At 42.9% G+C, this 23,860-nt stretch overlaps 1 protein-coding gene across 2 annotated transcripts in view; it reads left to right on the top strand.

Annotated features, from left to right (window-relative positions):
- cdk5 (cyclin-dependent kinase 5) overlaps window positions 1-22,486 on the top strand; it is a 23,217-nt gene extending 731 nt beyond the window's left edge. Inside the window, exons 2-12 of one of the 2 annotated variants that reach the window (XM_048595717.1) lie at window positions 334-422; window positions 1,368-1,435; window positions 2,143-2,203; window positions 10,469-10,525; window positions 10,657-10,752; window positions 11,107-11,181; window positions 12,720-12,816; window positions 13,509-13,578; window positions 16,866-16,926; window positions 17,827-17,907; window positions 20,235-22,486. In XM_048595717.1, coding sequence (XP_048451674.1) covers window positions 334-422; window positions 1,368-1,435; window positions 2,143-2,203; window positions 10,469-10,525; window positions 10,657-10,752; window positions 11,107-11,181; window positions 12,720-12,816; window positions 13,509-13,578; window positions 16,866-16,926; window positions 17,827-17,907; window positions 20,235-20,321 — 842 coding nt within the window. In that variant the 3' untranslated portion in view covers window positions 20,322-22,486. The remainder of the gene's footprint in view (window positions 1-333; window positions 423-1,367; window positions 1,436-2,142; window positions 2,204-10,468; window positions 10,526-10,656; window positions 10,753-11,106; window positions 11,182-12,719; window positions 12,817-13,508; window positions 13,579-16,865; window positions 16,927-17,826; window positions 17,908-20,234) is intronic. The other variant, XM_048595718.1, reaches the window with a different exon arrangement.
- The last annotated feature ends 1,374 nt before the right edge of the window (window positions 22,487-23,860 follow it).

Below are 23,860 nucleotides of genomic sequence, written 5' to 3'. Positions count from 1 at the left end.
ACTGACCCTCCGACTGCCCACTCCCTCGGCACTGACCCTCCGACAGTTCCCACTCCCTCGGCACTGACCCTCCGACTGCCCACTCCCTCGGCACTGACCCTCCGACAGTGCCCACTCCCTCAGCACTGACCCTCCGACAGTGCCCGCTCCCTCAGCACTGACCCTCCGACTGCCCACTCCCTCAGCACTGACCCTCCGACTGTGCAGGAGTTCCTCTTTGTTTACTTTCTCTGACCCATCTGCATCCCTAATTGCAGATGTTTAAAACATGAAGCTATTTGTGTGAGATGGAAATTGTAAATGTACAAATGGCTCTGTTTCCTTTCCTCACAGGAACATACGGCACTGTCTTTAAGGCAAAAAACAGGGAAACCCATGAAATTGTAGCTTTGAAAAGAGTACGTCTGGATGACGATGATGAGGTAAATACACTGTTTCAATGCTGCACCAGCGTACTGCAAGCAGTGCGGAAGCAGGCCATTCGACCCAATGAGATCACACCAATCCTTGGAGAGCATCCCACCCTAACCCTGCATTTCCCATGGTTAACCCACCTTGCCTCCAAATCTTTGGACTGTGGGAAGAAACCGGAGCCCCTGGAGGAAACCCACACAGAATATGCAAACCCACTGGGAGAACATGCAAACTCCACACAGACAGTCGCCCGAGGGTGGAATCGATCATGGGTCCCTGCCACTGTGAGGCAGCCGTGCTCACCCCTGAGCCACTGTGTAAATTTAATTATTTGATACTACCATGGGTTGAAGAGGTTGCATTATCATGAGCAACTGAATAGGTAGTTTATTCATTAGAGTTTGGAAGAATGAGAGGTGGTCTTATTGAAATATAGAAGATTCTGAGGGGGCTTAACAGGGTAGATGTTGAGAAATGTTTTGTTCAGTGGGGCAATCTCAAACTGGAGGACATAGGCACAGATTAAGGGGACACTCCCTTAAAACTCAAATGTGAAGATGAATATTTTTCTCCCAGAGGGGAGGGAATGTCTGGAATTCTTTACCTCGGAGAGATCATTGATCACTTGAAGAGGGGGTAGATAGGTTTTTGAAATATCAGAGAGTTGACGTCTTTGCTGAGCTGACATGAAACGGGAGGTGAGGCCTGGGCAGTTCAGCCATAATCTTATTGAATGACATGGCCTGAGTGGGATTCTCCTATTCCATATCTTCTTCTGTAAAACTGTACTATGTGTGTACACTTTGTTCAGTTGTACATCGAAAGCAGTCTAATGTACCATTTGGTATTGCTGTCTTTTTCCATGCCATCTGACTGCCCTCTGTCACTATCGCTCAGGCATTAGGAACCTGTAGCCACTGTATTTAATTCTGTCTTGTTTCTGTTTATCTTAGGGTGTCCCCAGCTCAGCTCTGCGGGAAATCTGCCTTCTGAAAGAGTTGAAACATAAAAATATTGTGAGGTAAGACTGGCATCTGCCACAGGTGTCCACAATCTGTTGCAGTCTCTGTGCTGGGGCCTGAGGTTTGTTATGTTTTTGTCCAGTACTGGACACTCTCATTCGAGGGCAGCAGTGACCATAGAAACAATAGTTTCTTTCATGGTTAAGAGGAGGGGTGTGTCTGCTTTCAACACACAGGGTTCAGAAGACACTGGGGTCGGAATTGGGCTGAGTTTTTTTTAAAAGCGTAACCTGTTTTTCTAACCAACCTGTTCAGAGATGTTATTACAAAACTCTGGAGCAGATGGGACTAGAACCTGGGCCTCCCAGTCCAGGGGAAGGGACAGTACCACTGTGTCACAAGAATGCCCAATAGAGATGCCAGGAGTTGAACCCAGGACCTCAAGGATTGGGCTAAGGGGGCTGTGTCAGACAAGACTGAGGAATCACAGGCATAGGGCAGCCTTTAGGGACACTTTTGCTGTTCAGGGTACTGTTTGAGGGTAGTGGGTGGGCATAGTTCAGGAAGTGGTGGTTAACCCTTGGGCAAGATTCTTGGGGGGTGGTGCATTGCTACCTGCTGCTGCTTATTATTCATGTTGACACAGTTGTATTTGTTGTAAAAGGTGGGATTAAAAGTCAGGCCCACAGCAACCCTTCATTTCTGAAGCATTCATTCTGCAGCCAGAGATAATTCATCTGATCTGAATTTTCTTTTTCCTCCAAAGGCTACATGATGTCCTGCACAGTGATAAGAAGCTGACACTTGTGTTTGAGTATTGTGACCAGGTAACTACAGATCCCTGCAACAGCCTCCAGCTCCAACAGACAGTAACAGAGTGAGTTACAGGCTGGGGTATAATACAGGCTTTGGGGGTTTACATATAGAATAACAGATACTGAGGAGTGAGTTACAGACTGGAATTTAATTGAGGGTTCTAGAATATGTATGTAAGTAGAAAATAGATACACTAAGATTAAGTCACTGATTGGAATCAAATCTAGGAGTTTTAAAATACCCAGGACTGAGTTCTAGTCTGGTATCTACTTGAGGGATCCAGGAATCTATATTTAGAATTAGAGGGTAATGTGAACACTGTTTTTATTTTTACATATTTTTGATTGTGGACTGAAACGGGAGAAGGGCTGTTAAAAATAAAGGATTGTGAAAGAGGTTGATGCCCTTTTTAAAAGCATGTTACCAGCAATTGTAATTGCTGTCCACATTGCTGCTTTGTCAAGCAGTTGGGGGAAGTTACTGCAGACCGGCTGGTGTAAATGAGTGTATCCAAATTGGGGTTCAGCTGGCAATGAGTAGCTGATTAGTCTGTGGAATGGAAACCCATTGTTGATGACATGTCTTTTTTAAAATCTCTTCCTTTCACCTTAAAAATGTGACCCTTGGTCTTAAAATCCCCCAGCCTAGGGAAAAGACAATTACCATTAACTCTATCTATACCTCTCATTATTTTATAAACTTCTACCAGGTCGCCTCTCAACCTCCTACATCCAGTGAAAAAAGTCCCAGCCTATCCAAGCTTTCTTTATAACTCAAGCCTTCCATATCTGGCAACATCCTGGTAAATTTCTGAACCTTCTCCAGCTTAATAATACCCTTCCTATAACTGGTGTGTAAAGGAAGTTTTATTAGGAGGTTAGTATTTCAACTAGCAGTGTTTTATGTTGACAGTTCAAAGATTTTAGCTGCTGGTGAACAACTATTTGTCTGTAATAGTCATTCTTAAGTGCAGAAACATGGCCAACACTGGGTCTAAGTGACAAATAAATTGGGGAATCTTATGCACTTTAATAAAAATGTTACCTTTTGTAATTACTCTGGGCTAGTGGGGCTTGATTTCCGATGCACTACCCCAGTGAGACATGACAATAACCCATGAGTGAGTTAAAGTCTAGAATCAAACCAAGGAGTTTGAGGTCTTTATATTAAACACTTGTGAACAAATTAGAGGTTGGTGTATGCTGTGATTACAGAGACATGGCTGCAGGTGACCAGGGCTAAGAACAAAAGGCTAGTATCCAAGTTCAGGGGTAATGGGGATCCAAATGGAATATTGGGCTTTCTTTCAGAGGGAATGGAGTATAATTGGAGGGAGGTTTTGCTAAAACTGTGCAAGGCACTGGTCAGACCTCAACTGGAATATTGTGAACAGTTTGAGGTACCTAAAGAAAGATAGAGTGGTATTGGAGGCAGTCCAGAGAAGTTTCACTAGACTGATACCAGGAATGGAGGGACAGTGCATATTAAGGAGGTTGTAGATTGGGCCTGTACTCATTGGAGTCCCCTTATCACATCTTTCTTGTCTCCTAATATTTAGCCAATTCTCTGTTTTGATATACCATCTGCAATACCATAGGCTCTTATTCTATTAAGCAGTCTACAAAGAAGATAGGAGCAAGAGGAGGCCATTCAAGCCTGCTCTGCCATTCATCACAATCATGGCTGATCGTCCAACTCAGTAGCCTGATCCTGCTTTCCCCCCATAATCTTTGATCCCATTTGCCCCAAGTGCTATTTCCTGCTGCCTCTTGAATACATTCAATGTTTTGGTATCAACTACTTCCTATGGTAATGAATTCCACAGGCTCACCGCTCTTTGGTTGAAGAAATGTATCCTCATCTCCGTCCTAAATCCTCTGCCCCGAATCCTCAGACTGTGACCATCCACCATTGGGAATGTCTTCCCTGCATCTATCCTGTCTATTCCTGTTAGAATTTTATAAGCCTCTATGAGATCCCCCCCTCATTCGTCTGAACTCCAGCGAAAACAATCCGAACCTAGTCAATCTCTCCTCATACATCAGACCCTCTATTCCTGGAATCAGCCTGGTAAATCTTCGCTGCATTCTTTCGAGAGCAAGAGCATCCTTCCTCGGAAAAGGAGACCAAAACTACACACAATATTCTAGGTATGGTCTCACCAAGGCCCTGTACACCTGCAACAACACATCCCTGCTTCTGTACTCAAAACCTCTTGCAATGAAGGCCAATATACCATTTGCCTTCTTTACTACCTGCTGCACCTGCATGCTTTCTTTCAGCGACTAGTGCACAAGGATGCCCAGGTCCCACTGCATACTCCCCTCTCCCAGTTTAAGCCATTCAGGAAATAATCTGCCTTCTTGTTTTTGCTTCCAAAGTGAATAACCTCACATTTATCCAAGTTATACTGCATCTGCCATTGATTTGCCCACTCATCCAACCTGTCGAGATCATGCTGAAGGATCTCTTCATCCTCGTCATAGTTCACCCTCCCACCCAACTTGGTATTATCTGCAAACTTTGATGTTACGTTTTGTTTCCTCATCCAAATCATTAGTACATATTGTGAATAGCTGGGGTTCCAGCACCAATCCTTGTGGTACTCCACTAGTTATTGCCTGCCAATCTGAAGAGGACCCATTAATTCCTACTGTTTGTTTCCTCTCTGTCAACCAGTTTTCTATTTATCTCAATACATTTCCCCCAATCCCATGCGCTTTGATCTTGCACAATACTCTCTTAGGTGGGACTTTGTCAAACGCTTTCTGAAAGTCCAAATATACTACAGCGACTGGCTCCCCCTTGTCAACTTGACTCATTACATCTTCATAGCATTCCAACAGATTTGTCAAGTATGATTTCCTCTTCATTAATCCATGCTGACTCTTTCTAAATGCTCCGTTATAAAGTCCTTGATAATGGATTTGAGAATTTTCCTCACTACTGATGTTAGGCACACAGGTCTATAATCCCCTGTTTTCTCTCTACCTCCCTTTTTGAATATTGGAGAGACATTAGCCACCCTCCAATCTGCAGGGACTATAGAATCCTGGAAGATGACCACCAATGCATCCACTATTTATAGAGCTACTTCCTTAAGTACTCTGGGATGTAGATTATCAGGCCCTGGGGATTTATCCATCTTCAATCCCGTCAATTTTCCCAGCACCATTTCTGTACTAATATTGAACTCCCTCAATTCTTTGCTCCCAGTAAATCTTGCATTCTCCAACATTTCTGGTATCTGATTTGTGTCCTCTTTTGTGAAGACAGAACCAGAGTATGTATTCAGTTGCTCAGCCATTTCTTTGTCACCTATTATGCATTCTCCCATTTCTGTCTGTAGGGGACCTACATTTGTCTTCACCAATCTCTTTTTCTTCACGTACCTATAGGAAGTCTTAATGTCAGTCTTTATGTTCACTGCAAGCTTACTTTCATACTGTGTTTTCCCCTTCTTAATCAAACCCTTGGTCCTTCTTTGCTGAATTTTAAGCTGCTCCCAAGTAGATTGGGCCCATACTCATTGGAGCTGTCTTATCACAACTTTCTTGTCTTCCATTATTTAGCCAGTTCTCTGTTAATATACCATCTGCAATACCATAGGCTGTTATTCTATTAAGTGATCTAATATATGACATCTTAACAAATGCCTTCTGAAAATCCAAATATATTACATCAATTGCTTCCCCTTTATCTATCCTGCATGTTACCTCACACAAGAATTCTAGTAAATTTTTGACGGGCATGACTTCTTCATAATGCTGTTCTGACTCTGCTTGATCATATTACATATTTGCAAATGCTAAGCTATTACAGTCCTTCCTAATTGACTTTAACATTTTACCTATAGCACGTTAAGTTAACTGGCCTATATTTACCTGCTTTTTGTTTCCTTCCCTTTATAAATAAAGATGTTACACTAGCAGTTTTCCAATCCTCTGGGACTCTTCCAAATTGATTCCTGGAAGATTACCATCAGTGCATTCACTATCTCTGTAGCTACTTCCTCGAACATCCTGGAATGCATTCCAACAATTCCAGGAAACTTATCAGTCTTTAGCCCCATAAGTTTTCCTAACATTTTTCCAACACTTGTTTCCAACCCATGTTCATCCCTCTCGAAGTGAATGCAAAATTCTGCCATGCTTTGGTCACTGTTTCATCCCAACATCAGACTCACCATGGACTATTCTTCAGAATCAGTCTCATTCTTGGACACACTGATCTCCATCAAGGATGGACACCTCAGTACCTCTCTTGACCGCAAGCCCTTGGATAACCTCACGATGCTTCACTTCTCTAGCTTCCATCCTAAACATGTTAAAGATGCCACCTGCTACATACAAGCCCTGTCTATACACAGGATCTGCTCCGATGAGGAGGTATGTGGTGGATACCTAAAGATGCTGAAAGATACCCTCATAAGAATGGGATACGATGCTCAACTCATTGCCAGTTTCGACATGCCACAATGACCTCCTCAGAAGACAGATACAGGACATGACCGATAGAGTACCCTTTGTCGTCCAGTACTTCTGTGGAGTGGAGAAACTACGCCATGTTCTTTGCAGCCTTCAACATGTCATTGATGACGGCAAACATCATGGTAGGGCCATCCCTACGCCCCCACTTCTCACCTTCAAGCAACTGTCAAACCTCAAACAGACTATTGTTTGCAGCAAACTACCCAACCTTTAGGAGAACAGTGACCACTATACCACACAACCCTGCTACGGCAACCTTTAAGATATGTCAGATCATAGACGGGATACTACCATCATACGTGAGAATACCATCCACCATGTACATGGCAGATACTCATCTGACTTGGCCAATGTTGTCTACCTCATACGCTGCAGGAAAGGATGCTCCGAAGTGTGGTATATTGGCGAGACCATGCAAACATCTCACAACGGATGAATACACACTGTGGAACAATCACCAAACAGGAATGTTCCCTCCCAGTCGGGGAACACTCCAGTGGTCAAGGGCATTCAGCCTCCGATCTTCGGTTAAGCATCCTCCAAGGCGAACTTCGAGATACACAACAACGCAGAATCACCGAGCAGAAACTGATAGCCAAATTCCGTGCCTATGAAGATGTGATCTTGTGTTCATGTCGCGCTACATGTGACCCCACTGTACTTTTCTGTATTTGTAAAATCTTCCTTACTAATCTGTTTTGACACAATCACCTTGATAACTTGTTATGATCTCTTTACCTTAATTAGGTTGTACAGTTTTGGATTACTTGTTCCTTGGATTAGACCCTCATCATGTGACTTTTATACTTAAGTTATTCCAGCCATTTATAGAGTCATAGAGATGTACAGCATAAAAACAGTCCCTTTGGTCCAATTTGTCCATGCTGACCAGATACCCTATATAAATCTAGTCCCATTTGCCAGCATTTGGCCCATATCCCTCTGAACCTTTCCTATTCATATACCCATCCGGATGCCTTTTAAATGTTGTAATTGTACCAGCCTCTACCACTTCCTCTGGCAGCTCATTCCATACATGTGCCACCCTCTGTGTGAAAAAGTTGCCCCTCAGGTCCCTTTTAAATCTTTCCCTTCTCACTTTAAACCTACGCTCTCTAGTTTTGGACTACCCACACCCTTGGGTAAAAGACCATGTCTATTTACCCTGTCCATGCCCCTCATGATTTTGTCACCCTCTGTAAGATCATATCTCAGCCTCCGATGCTCCAGGAAAAATAGCCCCAGCCTATTCAGCTCAAACTGTCCAACCCTGGCAACATGCTTGTAAATCTTTTCTAACCCTTTCAAGTTTCACAACATCCTTCCTATTGGATGGAGACCAGAATTGCGCAGTATTCCAAAAGTGGCCCTACCAATGTCCTGTAGAGCAGCAACATGACTCCCAACTCTTATACTCAATGCTCTGACTAGTAAAGGCAAGCATATTAAGCCCCTTCTTCACTATCCTGTCTATCTGTGACTCCACTTTCAAGGAACTGTGAACTGGCTCTCCAAGGTCTCTTTGTTCAGCAACATTCCCCAGGACCTTACCTGCCCTGATTTGTCTTTTTAAACTGCAGCACCTCACATTTATCTAAAGTAAACTCCATCTGCCACCCCTTGGTCCATTGGCCCATCTGATCAAGATCCCGTTGTACTCTGAGGTAACCTTCTTCAGTGTCCACTACATCTCCATTTTTGGTGTCATCTGCAAACTTACTAACCATACCTCCTATGTTCACATCCAAATTATTTACATAAATGACGAAAAGCAGTGGACCCAGCACCGATCCTTGTGGCACATCACTGGTCACAGGCTTCCAGTCTGAAAAGCAACGCTCCACCACCGCCCTCTGTCTTCTACTTTTGAGCCAGTTCTATATCCAAATAGCTAGTTCTCCCTGTATTCCGTGTGATCTAGCCTCGCTAACCAATCTACCATGAGGAACCTTGTCGAATGCCTTACTGAAATCCATATAGATCACGCCCACTGCTCTGCCCTCATCAGCCCCCTTCGTTACTTCTTCAAAAAACTCAATCAAGTTAGTGAGACACGATTTCCCATGCACAAAGCCATGTTGACTATCCCTAAATTGTCCTTGCCTTCCCAAATACATGTAAATCCTGTCTCTCAGGATTCCTTCGAATAACTTGCCGACACTGATGTCAGACTTACAGATCTACAGTTCCCTGGCTTTTCCTTACCACCATTCTTAAATTGTGGCACCACATTAGCCAACCTCCAGTCTTCCAGCACCTCACCACTTGATGATACAAATATTTCAACAAGAGGCCCACTTTGGTTGTCTGCAGCACCATCATATTTTTGATTTTTTGTAATTATCTCTCTGCCTTAATCGGATCATAGGTCATCCCCTCCCTTGCTGTTCAGCTGTTGACACTTTAGACCACCTGCAAAGACTTATTATTCAACCTCTTGACACTCCACTGATAGCGTTTGTATTCTTTTGACACTCTTAATTACCTGGAATTATTTTGCAACAATCTCTCTGCCTGTAAGTTCTGTGTGCTTGTGCTTCCCTCCACTTCACCTGACGAAAGAGCAGTGCTCTGAAAGCTTGTGATTTCAAATCAACCTATCGGACTATAACCTGGTGTAGTGTGACTTCTGACTTTGTCCACCTCGTTCAACACCGGCACCTCCGCATCAAGTATATTCTAGGCTGAGATGGACAGATTTTTAATAAATCAAGGGCTGTGGGGAAAAGGCAGGAAAGTGGAGCTGAGGATTATCAGATCAGCCATGATCTCATTGAATGGAGGAGCATACTCAGGGGGCTGAATGGCTTACTTCATGGCCACTTTTAGAATACTGTGTACAATTCTGTTTACCCTTCAATGGGAAGGATGTTATAAAGTCATTAAACTTGAGAGGATGCAGTAAAGATTCTTCTTCAAATTCATTCACGGGATGAGAGTGTCACTAGCTAAGCAGCATTATTGCCCAGAGGCAACCACATTGCTGTGGGTCTGAAGTCACATGTAGGCCAGACCAGGTAAGGATGGCAGTTTCCTTCCCTAAAAGGGCATTAGTGAACTAGCTGGGTTTTTCCCCAACAATGGATTCACAGTCATCATTAGATTCTTAATTCCAGATATTTATTGAATTCAAATTCTACCATCTACCGTGGCGAGATTCGAACCCAGGTCCTCAGAACATTATCTGGGTCTCTGGGTTAACAGTCCAGTGACAATACCACTATGCCATCACCTCCCCGTGTATGTTTGGAATGAGCTGCCAGAGTTGATGGTGGAGACAGAGACCCTAAACTGTTTCAAAAAGTACCTGGGTCTGCATGTTAAGTGATGTAAGATGGAGAGCTATGGGCTGTGTGCGGTAAGATAGGATTAAAAAGGGCATCTAGGTGTCTCTGGGTCGACATGGACAAGCTGAACCAAATGGCCCTTTCTGTGCTGCATCATTTTGATGGTTCATATAACAGATGCCCAGCAGCGAGTTACAGACTGGAATCTATATGAGGAATTTGCGGCTGTTGGTTTACATATAGAATAATAATGGTTGGAGAAGGAGTGTTGCCTGGGGTTGTGAGGTTACATATAGAATAATAAATCCCCAAGGGTGGATCACAAGCTGGAATCGAATCCAAGGGTATTAGATTTTAGAAATTGCAAACCTGATGACCAGGAGTGCATTGCAGGTTATAATCTCACCGTTAGACCTTTGCCCTGTCTGTAGTTGACGTTTTGTGGATGGGTCTCTTGTATGTACGGTTTTTACAGCTTACCTCTTGAATTTTATGACAGGATTTGAAGAAGTATTTTGACAGCTGCAATGGAGACCTGGATCCTGAGATTGTGAAGGTAAACAGAGTTTCCTTTATATCTGTTGGGCACGCTGTGTATTTTAGAAACTGATACATTGTCCTATAAACACTTCCTGGGCAAACCTGTCTGTCTGTAATCTCACAATTTCATTTGTTCTTTTCCTGCAGTCATTTATGTATCAGTTACTGAAGGGTTTGGCATTCTGTCACAGCAGGAATGTATTACACAGAGACCTGAAACCTCAAAACCTCCTGATCAACAGGGTGAGTCCGAGTGTACAGCGGAGACCATCAGAGTCAGAAAAACCCGAATGAGGGGCCTGGAGGCCTTTGGGAAAGCTGCACAAAATTCATGAGAGATGCTCAGGGAAACTGAGATACTGCCGAATGTACACAGCCCTTCAGAGGGATGTATAGACAAGAAGTTAATAGTCTAGAGGAGACCGGTCTGGGCCTGAGAAATCTGCAGTCTGTTTTGGGCACAATTGTGGAATGGGAGGGGTATCTGTTCTGGGAAATCTCCGTTAGGAGAGGCTGATAGCAATGTTTGTGAGAATTGTAAATTCACTGTCACTATGTTATTATTGTACTTGACTGCTTTCTGTTTCACTCTTTCAGAATGGTGAGCTGAAGCTGGCTGATTTTGGGCTTGCTCGAGCATTTGGAATCCCGGTCCGATGTTACTCTGCAGAGGTAGGGGAACAATTTCAAATCACCTTCCCAGACTTGTCTCATAAACACTCGGAATAAAGCTGTGTATGGATCCTGTAGGCATAACCAGCTCTGTGATTGCGCCTGAAGGGACCTTTCTTAGTTGTTGACAATGGCAAGTGTGGCATCAGGCTGGGTACCTTTCTCAAATATTCTCATCTAACCTCTCCTTTCAATAAAGGCGAGGAGGAAGGATTTGTCCCTCCAAGCCCACCTCTCTGATCTGTTTATATTTCCTAGTTTGCTCTGAAAGCTGATACAGGGGTGTCCTATCCGGTCATATCAGCTGCTGTGGAACCTTAGGGTTTTCATGCCTGATCAAATGTGCCTCACAGTACTAGCTCATGAGGCATTGTCTCACGTCTGTTGTAACATCTTTTTATAAACTTACATTTAATCACTATTGCTTTTTTACTCTTTTTTTTATCACTCACTCAACCCATCTGTAACTGTCTGCAACTTTCTTGACTTCTGCACAATTTACAATTTACTTTCCTGCCTCTCTCGGTGTTGTATGTGAATTTAGCTACCATGCCTTCACTCCCTTGTCTAAGTCATTGATGTAAATTGTAAATGTTTGAGGGCCCAGAACAGACCCCTGTGCTTTTCCATATGTCACATCCTGCTAAACAGACAAAAACTTTGTTTTTTAATTCACGTGTGAATGTGGATGTTGCTGACTGGGCCAGTGTCTTTCATTGGCTTCGAGAAGATGGTGGTGAGCTGCCGCTTTGAGACTTTCTAACAGTTGTTACAACTCCTGGCATCACGACATCATGACTATCTGTCCCATGTTCATTGGCCAAAAGGATTCAGACAATTGATTAACTACAGAGTAAGCTACCAGTCCAGTATCAGCAAGTAGAGATAGTAGGAACTGCAGATGCTGGAGAATCCGAGACAACAAGGTGCAGAGCTGGATGAACACAGCAGGCCAAGCAGCATCATAGGAGCAGAAAGGCTGACGTTTCGGGCCTAGACCCTTCATCAGAAAAGTGCTTGGTTCAGAGGGCAGTCCTCCTTCAGAGTTGTCTTCTTCAGGTGAGTCAGAAGAAGAGGTGGATGAAGACCTAGGGAAGAATTCACGAACGCCTCAACTAGAGAGCAGGATGCTGCCTTCAAAACTTTAATGACACTGAAACAGACTGCACCAAAAAGCTGTGTCCCCTTTAATATCATTGGACCATCCACAACTGTCATTGTTCTGTACTTTCTTTATCTAATTAACTAATGTATCAAAACTAAACTGCCGCTTCTTAACAAACTCAATAAACTATCAGAAATGTGCACAAATTGTGACTGCCTACAGTCTATAACTATAATCATAAATCTCCTTAAAATCAACACTCGCATTTACTCCTGAACCTACCATCTGATTAACTGATCATTTGGTCACTGCTGCTGTTTGAATCTTGATTTCAATAGTCTAGATGTGTGCAGGATTATTCCTTAGGTGTAGCAGTCAATGCTGTAATAATAGGAGCATGGGTCTTGCTTAACCTGCCCTTTGTTCCTTGCAGGTAGTCACGCTGTGGTACCGCCCCCCAGATGTGTTGTTTGGTGCCAAGCTCTACTCCACTTCCATAGACATGTGGTCGGCTGGCTGTATATTTGCAGGTACGTCACAGACCTGACACATTCAACCATTTTCCACATTCATGATTCTTCTGACCAGTCCAGGATTCTCCGAACTGAACTGAAGCCTGAACAATCCTCAACCATCACACCCTCCTCCTTCTGGCTGAGCCTGTCCTCTTGTCAAACTGTTTCTCCTTTAACTTCTCTTTAAATGAAAGGTGTGGCCATGGAAACCAGTCTAGGCCCTAGTGATGCCTGTGGGATATATCGTACCTTTCTTGTTCCTGTCCCACTCGGGGCCCCTGCCACAAATCTTTCTGCAGTACATTGTAGACTTTATTAATGCCAGTTCTTGCTCCTGTAAGAAACTGGAGAAATAATCTATTTGACTCTTTCCCCAACTTTCTGTACAGCCTAAAACCTGTCACTATTCAACTCTCTCTTCTGTTTTGAAGAAGCGAGTCATTTTGGACTTGACATGTTAACACTCTTTCTCTCTTCACAGATTTTGTCAGACCTACTGAGCTTCTCCAGCATTTTGTGTTTATTTCAATTTTTACTTTGATCGTTTGAAACTGAGTGCAATAAGTAATGAAGAGAAAATGATCCCATGGAATTAAGATGCTCTTTATGAGTTTGCAGTTTGAGAATCGATTATATTTTGGATGAAATAATTCTTCTGGAAACTCCCACTGCAGCATTCCCACTAAAAAAAATGCTTTCTTTTGCAGAGTTAGCAAATGCAGGAAGGCCACTGTTCCCTGGGAATGATGTGGACGATCAATTGAAGAGGATTTTCCGATATCCTTTTTGAATCCTGTGCTTTCAGTCATGTGTGGAAGATCGTAACGAAAGTAGCCTGCATTTATACAGCAGCTTTTCTGTAAATAGCATCCTGAGCTATCAGAGGAACTGAGGCCAACCTTGGAAAGGGAAGGGAAGTTTAGGACTTATGGTCACAGTAGGTTTTGAGACAGTTTCTACATGAGAATGCAGGGCTTGGAGAGTTTATGACTGAATGTTCAGCCGACAATGTTAGAACAAATGTATAGACTGCTCAGGAAGCTAGAGGCAGAAGTTTGAAGCGTGTGGGAAATGACATACAAATAAGGGATGCTGTACTGTTCGGGCAGCGGGATCAGAGGTTGTGGATTGGCTGAGTGACTCGGGTGGAGTGTGTTTGCACGGGTGCGGTCAGAGGTTGGGGAGAGGCTGACTAAATGGGTGGGAGTCAGAGTTTAGGGAAGGGCTGTCTAACTAGGTGGGGGTTCAGAGTTGGAGAGAGGCTGACTAACAAGGCGGCGTTTCAGAGGTTGGGGAGGAGCTGACTAACTGGGCAGGGATCAGAGGTGTGGTTGCTTAAGAGAGAGAAATAGAGCAAACAGGGACAGAGTATAACATAGCAAAGTTCATGGAGATACTAAAACAGATGGGAAAGCAGGCAGTGATGAGGAGGTAAAGAGTTTACAGATGGATAGTAATAGGCTAAGAGAATAGGCCAGAATCTGGCAGATGGAGTTTAATGCGGATAGGTGTGGGGTTACCTGTTTTGGCCAGAAAAACGAAATGGCAAATTATTATTTAAATGGGAAGCAGATTCAAAGTGCATCCGTGCAGAGGGATCTGGTTTCTTTGTGCATGAATCACAGACAGTGGGTTTGCAGGTGCAGCATATAATAAGAAAGGCAAATGGAATCCCAGCATTTATTGCAAAAAGCCTGGATTATAGAAGTAAAAAAGTGTTGTTACAATTATATAAGGCATTGGTGAGATCACAACTGGAGTATTGTGTCCAGTTCTGGTCTCCTTACTTGAAGAAGGATTTGGTGGCAGTTCAGAGGAGGTTCACCAGATTGATTCCAGGGACGAAAGGGCTCTTGTATGAGGAGTGGCTGAATAGCTTGGAGTTGTACTCATTAGAGTTCCATAAAATGAGGGGGGAATCTGATAGAGGTATATAAAATCTAAAGGGAATTGATGAGGTGGATGTTAACCGGATATTCCCCTTGTGGGACTGTCTAGGACAAGAGGGCATAGATATAGAGTGAGAGGAGGTAGGTTGAAAACTGAGATGAGGAGAAACTACTCTCAGAGGGTTGTGAATCTGTGGAACTTACTGCCCCAGAGTACAGTGGAGGCAGAAACAATCAACAGATTCAAGAAAGAAGCAGATATGTTTCTGATGAAAAGCAGGAGAAAGGGCCATGGGGAGCAGGCTGGTAAGTGGAGTTAAGACCAGGATAAGATCAGCCATGATCATGTTAAATGGTGGAGCGGGCTTGGAGGGCTGAAATGCCTATTCCTGCTCCTAATTCCCATGTTCCTATGAGAGTGTACAAGAATATAAAAGCAGGCTGCAAGAGTGGTAAATATGTTAAAAGAGAAGGATTGGTGCTGGAAACTGAGAAATCCCCAAGGCCTGATAGTCTGCATCCCAGAATATTAAAGGAAGCGGCCATGGAAATAGTGGATGCATTGGTGGTCATCTGGGATTCTATAGATACGCAGTATTTTTCAGATTGCGTTCAGAATTGGTGAGCACAGGTGAAGCCACCTCAGCAGAGAAATTGTTTTCTCTCTGTTTTTAACATGTTCAGGTCTTGGTTTAGCCTTCCAATGTTGACGTTTCTAAGTCAATAGGATGGTGCTTTGTGTGGCCTGTTATCTGCCTGGAAAGGGTCAACAGCTCAGCAGTAGGTAACTGAAGAGAGGTCTTGGGATCTGTGTTGGACAAAGGGCATGGAGGCACTGGGGGGTGACCATCCTGCTGTCCTGGGTACCTTTCCAGGATTGATTGGCAGGAAGGGTCTGGGTGTCACTAGCAAGGTAAGCATTTGTTACCCAAACCCAAATGCCCTTGAATTGAGCAGTTTATTCAGGCAATTCAAAGGGCAGTTAAGAGTTGACCACATTGCTGTGGGTCTGGAGTCACATGTCGGTCAGACCAGGTAAGGATGGCAGTTTCCTTCTCTAAAGTACATTAGGGAACCAAACAGAGCTTTACACAATCAATAATGGCTAGCTTCGAATTCTAAATTTTACCGAATTTAAATTCAACTGCCATGATGGGATTCAAACTCATGTCTGGATACCGTTAACCCAGGGTTGTGGATTACTAGTCCACTGATTCCCCAGATAAGATGCTCGGCTAACCAGTCTATGATTCCCAATTTTCTCCCTCCTTTTCAAATAGCAGGGTTACATTAGCCACCCTCCAATCTTCATTTTTTTTCATTACTGTTATTCCACTCTAATTTTCTACCCTTAAGATACACTTCCAAACACGAGGAGTTGTGGAAGTTTGGAACTTTCATCCACAACTGTCAGTTGTCGCTAGCTTCGTTGTTAATTTTAAATTTGGTGTTGTTTTACTTGTTAACTGAAATTATTCAGGAGAAAGGCACGTGGAGTTAGCTTACAGAGCAGCCATGATCTTAGTGTTGTGTGGAACAACTTCAAGAGTGAAATAACCTCTTCCTGTCGCTACGTTACATGGTGACGGAGGCTGAGGTTGGTGAGACTGAAGCACAGAGTTATTGGATTATGTTTGGAGCTGGAAAGAGAGGACAGCGATAAAGAGGCTCATTGGTTTCTTCAGCTGAAGGAGGTAGTCAGACAGTGAGGTGGGAAGGATTGTAGTTTGCAGTGAACCTCAATGACAAGGTCTCATCTGTGTTTGACTGAACTTGACTGATTGTTTTGAGGTTTGGCCCCACAAGGTGGACAGTCTAACTGAATAAAACTGGATCACTCTTGAGTTTGAGCTCCGTGTCGGCTTGAACTGTGAGAAGCTGCATCTGTGTCTGTCCAGGACAGCATCAAGGAGCAGTGTGCAAATCAGGATAAGGAGGGAGTTAGATCTTTGAGGTAATACGGTGACAGGAGGAGAAACTACTGCTGGAGAGGTTCTGGTTATGTCAAAGCTACTGTTCTCACAGTTTCTACCTGACTCTCTCTTTCAACACACACACGCACACACACACACACACACACACACACACGTGTCTCATCTCCCTCCTTATCTCTTGCCAAATCTCAATCTAGCCTGCCTTGTCCCCACTTCCCTGAATGTTCCTTAACAGTTGCACTTTGCTGGGAACCCCGACTGAGGAGCAGTGGCCTTCCATGACCAAACTACCTGACTACAAGGTGAATGGAGCATTCCTGCTGGAGTCAGCCTCTGTGTCCTCCTATAAGGAGAGTTTACATTAGCACAGTGAAGCTGAAAGGATGATTTTATAGTATGTAAGATACAAAGGGACCATTTCCTGTGATTGAAGCAGAGACCGTATCTTTCTGGTTTGTTGAGTGGTTGAAGGGTTTGGGTTTATGGGATTGGGATTATTGCTTGCCCATAGTTTTAGAGATTGGTGTAAGGCTGGATTTCCAAGGAACAGAAATCTGAGGCCCCCTGTCCTCTCCCTGGCTCTAACCTCATCTTCCTTCTGCCCCAGACCCTCTTGTCCCTGGGGTAATGTGTCCCATTTCACATTGCGTGATGGCATGTCTGTACAATTAGTCACTCTAGCTGTGCTATGGATTGCATGACCCAAAAGGCCCCATTGGCAGCCTAAACTTAAAATCAGAGCCAGGCCAATTCATTCGATGCACTGGCATTAGTGAGTGTTTTTAACTTGTTTATGGGATGTGGGCATTGCTGGCATGGCCAGCATTTATAGACTCTCAACAGAAGCAGAACACTGCAGATGCTGGAGATCTGAAACAAACACAGAGAATGCTGGAGAAACTCAGCAGTTTGGCAGCGTCTCTGGAGAGAGAAAAGCAGCGTTCCAAAGCTGAGTCTTGTGGCCTATTTCAGCATTTATTGATGTTGGAAATGAAAATCACAAGCACTGCAGCCAGCATGAGTATCCTGGAGAGGGGAGAGCAGGAGAACAGGGTATTAGAAGGACTAATTATTAATGATTTTCAACATGAACATTTGATCTGTTTGTTTACTGTTTGCCCACTATAAGACTCATCCGTTCAGTGTAATCTCTGCACGCGTCGTAGGCAGATTGACGTGAATCTCTGATTGTTCTTTTCCAGCCGTATCCCATGTATCCTGCGACAACATCTTTACTGAATGTCGTTCCAAAACTCAACACTACTGGACGAGACTTACTCCAGGTGAGAGATGCTTTGGGCACTAAACCAACACCCATGAGAACAGAGCCATTAAAATTGTACTTGTTGACTCCTCCAGTCTGCTGTATTGGCGGCTAGAGTTCCCTGATGCAAGTTGTCTCTGATTCAGAAGCCTGTGGGTTCAAACCTCATGTAAGAGATTTTATAGAATCTAAAAAATAGTTCCAGCACAGAGGTCATTTGACCGTGATGTCTATGCTGTTTCTAAATAAGGGTGATTCACCTGGTCCCATGTGCCCATCTTTTCCAACTTTTGTTTCTCTTAAGATAGTATAAAGAAAGGACTCTTCCAGTTGATCAGTGGTCAGCATCAATTTCCAAAGGGGACCAAATGTATTGAACATGTTTGAGGTGGTGAGAAGATTAGACAATGGTATTGCAAGAGATATAATACTTCTGAATTTTTAAAAGGCCTTTGATAATGTGCCTCATAATAAACTAATGAATCGGGTCAGAAAATGTGGAGTCAGGACAAATATCAGAGTGTGTTGTTCTCTGGCTTCAAGACAGAAAGCAGAGAGTGGGAGTTATTCAAAGTAGCAGCAAATGGGAAGAGGTGTTTCACAGCGATCGTACTTGGACTGCTGTTCATGTCACGTCACATTACATTAACAATACAGACTTTGAAATTAAAAATACATTTTCAAATTTGTAGATGACACCAAATCAGAGAGGCAGAGGATTTAATAAACTTGGAAAGTGGGTAAATAACTGGCAGTTGAAGTTCAACAATAATTAATGTGAGGTAGTTTTGGAAGAGCAGGCAGATCACTGCTACATGGAGGTTTAGTTGGATAGAGACACCGGGGATCTCCGAGTACCAATACTGTAATCACTAAAGGTTGTGCCACAGATGAGCAAGGCCATAACAAAAAGGCAAATCAAACTATAGGTTTTACTTCTAGAGGAATAGAATTGAAATTTCTTTACGCAGAGGGTGGTGGGTGCCTGGAACGTGTTGCCAGTGGAGGTGGTAGAGGTGGGCACGATAGCGTCATTTAAGATGTATCTAGACAGATACATGAATGGGCAGGGAGCAGCGGGCTAGAGATCCATGGAAAATAGGCAACAGGTTTAGATCAAGGATCTGGATCGGCGCAGGTATGGAGGGCCGAAGGGCCTGTTCCTGTGACGTAATTTTCTTTGTTCTTTGAAAAGCAGGAACGTTATCCTAAACCTGTATCAAAGACATTGGTATAGTTTTAATATCACTGAGGCTAACAATCCAGAGGCTCAGGCTAATGTTCTTGGGCAAAGGTTCAAATCCCTCCACAGCAGCTGATGGAATTTAAATTCAATTAATAAATTGAGAATCAAACGCTAGTTTTTAGTTGTGTGATGTAAAAACCCATCTGCTTCACTAACATCCCTTTAGGATGGGAAATCTGCCATCCTTACCAGGTCTAACTTATATGTGACTCCAGACGCACAGCAATGTAGTTGACTGTTAAATGCTCTCTGAAATGACTGAGCAAGCCCCTCAATAAAGGGCAGTTAGAGATGGGCGACAAGCTTGTCTGTGACACCTACATCCAATGTAAGAATAAAGGAAAGAGCACCGTTAGACCATACTTAGAAGACTGTGTGCAGTTCTGCTCACCTTATAAGAAAGAATAAAATGGTAATTTGTCACTTTTTTTAACAAAAGTGTTTCAATCGCCACACTCCAGTGCCTGTTGGTGCAGAGATGATTTTTGAAGATCACACTAGAACTGTGATTATGTGTAAAAGGATTGGCAGACTATGTCTGTTGAGAAGAGGAGACTGAGGGGATGATCTAATTGAGATCTTTTAAATGATTAAAGGTTTTAATCGAGTGGATACAGAGAATGTTTCCTCTTGTGGGGGAAGAGCAGAACTAGGGACTCCACAAAAACATAATCACGAAGAAACCCAACAGGGAATTCGGAGGAAACTTGTTTATCTAAAGGGTGGTGAAAATGTGGAACTCTGCACTACAGGTTTAGATTTAAGGAAAGATGGGAAAAGGCTTGACTGGAACATGGACTGGTTGGGCCAAATGACCTGTCCCTGTGCTTTATATAAGATGGTAATATTTTCCATTTCAGTGTACCCAGCCTCCCAATTGAAATTGTTCTTACCAAACTTTTACCAATTTTTGTTGTGGCCCTTAGCCATTTGGGATTATGTCAAAAAAACAAATCTATCTTGTGTCAGAGTTTTCTGGAGGAATACCAATAGTTGTCCATCTATGCAAGTTTTAACCCCTGTCCTGTGAAAGGACAGTGTTTACAATTGTCTGGCCTGTGTCTTGAAATATATTTGTCCCTTTATGTTTTTATTTGCAGAATCTGTTAAAATGTAACCCAGTGCAAAGGATTTCAGCTGAGGAAGCCTTGCAGCATCCCTATTTTGCAGATTTCTGCCCCCCTTAAGGGGAAGGTGAGAGATATGGAGCTGCCTAAGTCAACTACCCCATCTTTAGATGTCAGTCGGCTGGAACCAACCACAACTCCTGCTGCCTGTACCAACCAAGTGGACGGACAGATGGGGCTTCTGAGAATGAGTGTTCTTTCTAGAAGGGTTTTTGTTAGCATTCCATTACATTTAATTGGAGAGAAAGCACTTTTTGTTTGTAAGGAAATTGTGTGAAACCTGTTTGGTTAACTGTTTGTTGTCTATGTGTGTGTGAGTCATTAATCACGTGTCAGTGAGCGTTGTCTTCTTGTATGTCCTCCTGTATCTGGCCTGAGTGTATGTCATTATTTCATGTCTGCATATGCCACATAGGTTAGTGTACAATTGTTGTCATCTGTATAATTGGGTATGAACAGGATGTAAACCCCTGTCTGTCTGCTCTCGCTTCTGTATTATTGTGTGCTGCTGTCCCTGCTATCATGAATGTGTCATTGAATATGCTTCTGTGTATATGTATGTTAACATGGATCTTGTAGCTGTGTAATTGTGTGATTAGACAGTTTTATTAAGCAAAAACTATCGAGTACAGTGTTAGTGTGGAGACACCACAGAATTTCTGCTGAACACCGTTTTCTGGAAGCTGTTTTTTGGCATTCTTTTCAATTTATCATGAGGGAGCTTTGTTTTGGGAAAGAAATGTTGTGAAACTTGAAAGTTTGACTGTTTGCTTTGTACTCCTGTATTCTACCACCTAGTCCGTGTTCTCAGACCATGCATATTTTTTAGTTATCGCATAGGTGTATTATCTGCTCTTTCATCTGTTATAATGTGTGACTTCAGATGTTGCACACATGCTAATGTAGTTCATTTTTGAGCGTTCACATGTCCTGATATGTATTCGTGTTGAGGGTGTTTTTGTGTCTGCTAGCATGTGTGCTCTTGAGTGCAAATCAACATGTACTGTTATATGTTCTTGTGCCCATAATGGTAAGTGTAGTCTCATATTGAAGTCTACGTTGACGTGTGGTGTTGAGTGCCCGTCTTGAAGCATGTACATCATGTCTCCTCTGACACGTGTGCTCTCATGCCCATGTTAACGTGTGTGTTAGAAAGTGTGCTGTGTGTTTATTAAGCACTTTTCTTTGCCAAACGTTTCTGTCACTGAGTAAAGTGTTTCTGTAGAGCCCAAAGTCCAGAGGTCACAGATGTAGCTCCCACCCTATATGATGACTGTATCCACAATCTGATTATACATCCTTTCCCTGTAGAATATATGCCAAGAGCCCTCGTAAACAAGGAGCTGTCACTTCCTATTTTGATAGTGTGGTGTTGCTTAGGAGCCCGTTGAAGCACTTGTTATAATTAGGTCACATGGTAGATACAAACCCTTTTGTGTTTGTTTTATCTATGTATGGTACAAAAATAATCATTCAGTCTGTGCATCAACAGATTGACTACACATCAGATAAACTGTAGTAACAGAAAATCAAGAGGGTAGATCTTGCTGGATTATAAAACTTTATACTTAAATGCAAAACAATTAAGAATAAAGAACATTTTGCTAACTCTTGTCATGCTAAAGCTACGTTTCATCCAAAATAGGCAGAGTCTCTCTCCTGAAAGGTTTTCAGATGTTTGGAATGTTGCAGTTAGACTCTGTATTAGCAGTTCATGATTACAAAGAGAATTGTACATAAGGCTACCGCCTAATGCTGGGATAAAATCTCACCCTGAGAGACTAGTGAGGTTTCTGTGATGGTACAGTAACGTAACCCTTTAGCCAGATAATCAGTCGAAAGTGATTCTGTCATCATGAACTTGATGAACATCCTTCATTAAAGTGAGACTGTGCCACTAACAGTAGTTGGATGTTTGTACTTGTGGAGATTGTAACTAAGGGCTCAATAGAAGGAAGACATCATTGTGTGGTCTGCCTGAAGACAGATTTTGGCTTTTAGTCTTCTCTATCCTGTGTCATTTTTTTGATTGTCTAAAAGCTTCCTTAAATTTTCAAGTCATTGATGATTCCTTTCTCTTTTACTTTGAAATATTTACAGCCAATGAACTACATTTGATAGGGAAACACAAAAGACATTCTTGTACAAGCCAGCAAAATCAAACAGCAATAATCAGGTACTCTGTTTTTGTGATGTTGATTGAAAGATAAATATTGATTAGAACATCAGGAGCAGCCACTTTTTTGTTTATAAAGGTGCCATGGGATCTTTTGCATCTACCAGCAGGATAAATAGGGCTTGGTTTAATGACCTGTCCTGAAAGATGCCATCTTTGACAGTGCAGCGTTCCCTTGATGTGACACTGAGCAGCAGCCAGGATTGTGGGCTCAAGTTTCTGGATTTTATGATTTCAAGATGAAAAGGCAAACCCCTAGTAAGAGATACCAAAACTAAATGACCCATCTGGAGAACTGATCTGCAATCTCTGAAATCAACGTCATGCTCTCATAACTCTGTTAATGAGGCCATGAGGGGAGCAGAGCTGTGGGTTGATCGGCCTCCTCTATTGTAATGTCTGCCTCAGTTGCTAAATGCAGTTTGAAATTGAATTGTGTTGGTCAAATTCTCGCCAACCTGTGTCAAACTGACTGATCACAGGTCCTCATCACCATGCAGGTTGTGATGAACCAGGGAGGGACACTTGCCAGCCCACACGCTGATCCAGCTCTGCAGTAAACTGAAGCAAAAATCAAGCACTTGCTGAAATGTCAGCCAAAACCAAAAAAACTAGCTACAGGAAGAAGGGGTTATTTCTTCATCCAGCGTAGTGAACCTGTGCAATTATCTGATTAGAAAGTAGTTGAGGCCAAAACATTGAATGCTTTCAAGGAGTTAGATAATTCTTAGGGGCTAAAGGCATAAAAGGCTACAGGGAGAAAGGGAACAGGGTACTGGTTGGATTATCAGTTATGATCATATTGAATGATGGAGCAATCATGAAAGGATAAACCCTACTCCTGTTTCCATATTTCTATAACATAGCATCATTACTGTTATAGGGAATTAGTTGTTGAGGAAAGGAAAGGAGCTACATTTGCAGCCCTTGTTCCCATTCTTGGAAAGGGTGCGGTGGTGAGTTATCAGAATGGTACGTAAAGGACTTGAGAGATTGGAGAAGCTGGGATTGTTTTCATTGGAGCAGAAAATTTAAGGGGAGATATAACGTATTCTCAAAATTACGAGGTTTGTTTCTTGTGGCAGGTCAGCAACTGATGTGCAGAGATGTTGGCCTAGTGGTATTATCATCTAGACTATTAATCCAGAGACTATTCTGGGTTCTAATCCAGAGACAATTCTGGGTTCAAATCCCTCTGTAGCAAATGGTGGGATTTGAATTCAATAAAAATCTGGAATTAAGAGTCTAACGATGAAAATGAAATAGTTGCCAGTTGTTATAAAAACCCATCTGGCTCAGTATTGCCTTTTAGCGACAGAAATCTGCTACCTTTACCTGGTCTCGTCTACATGTGACTCCAGACCAACAGCTATGTGGCTGATGCTTTAACTGCCCTCTGAATTCGGAATTGTCAATAAATGCT

Source organism: Rhincodon typus, chromosome 4 (assembly GCF_021869965.1).
Source record: "Rhincodon typus isolate 14 chromosome 4, sRhiTyp1.1, whole genome shotgun sequence".
In the NCBI taxonomy this organism is placed as follows: Eukaryota; Metazoa; Chordata; class Chondrichthyes; order Orectolobiformes; family Rhincodontidae; genus Rhincodon; species Rhincodon typus.
This window is presented reverse-complemented; position numbering and strand designations above follow the sequence as displayed.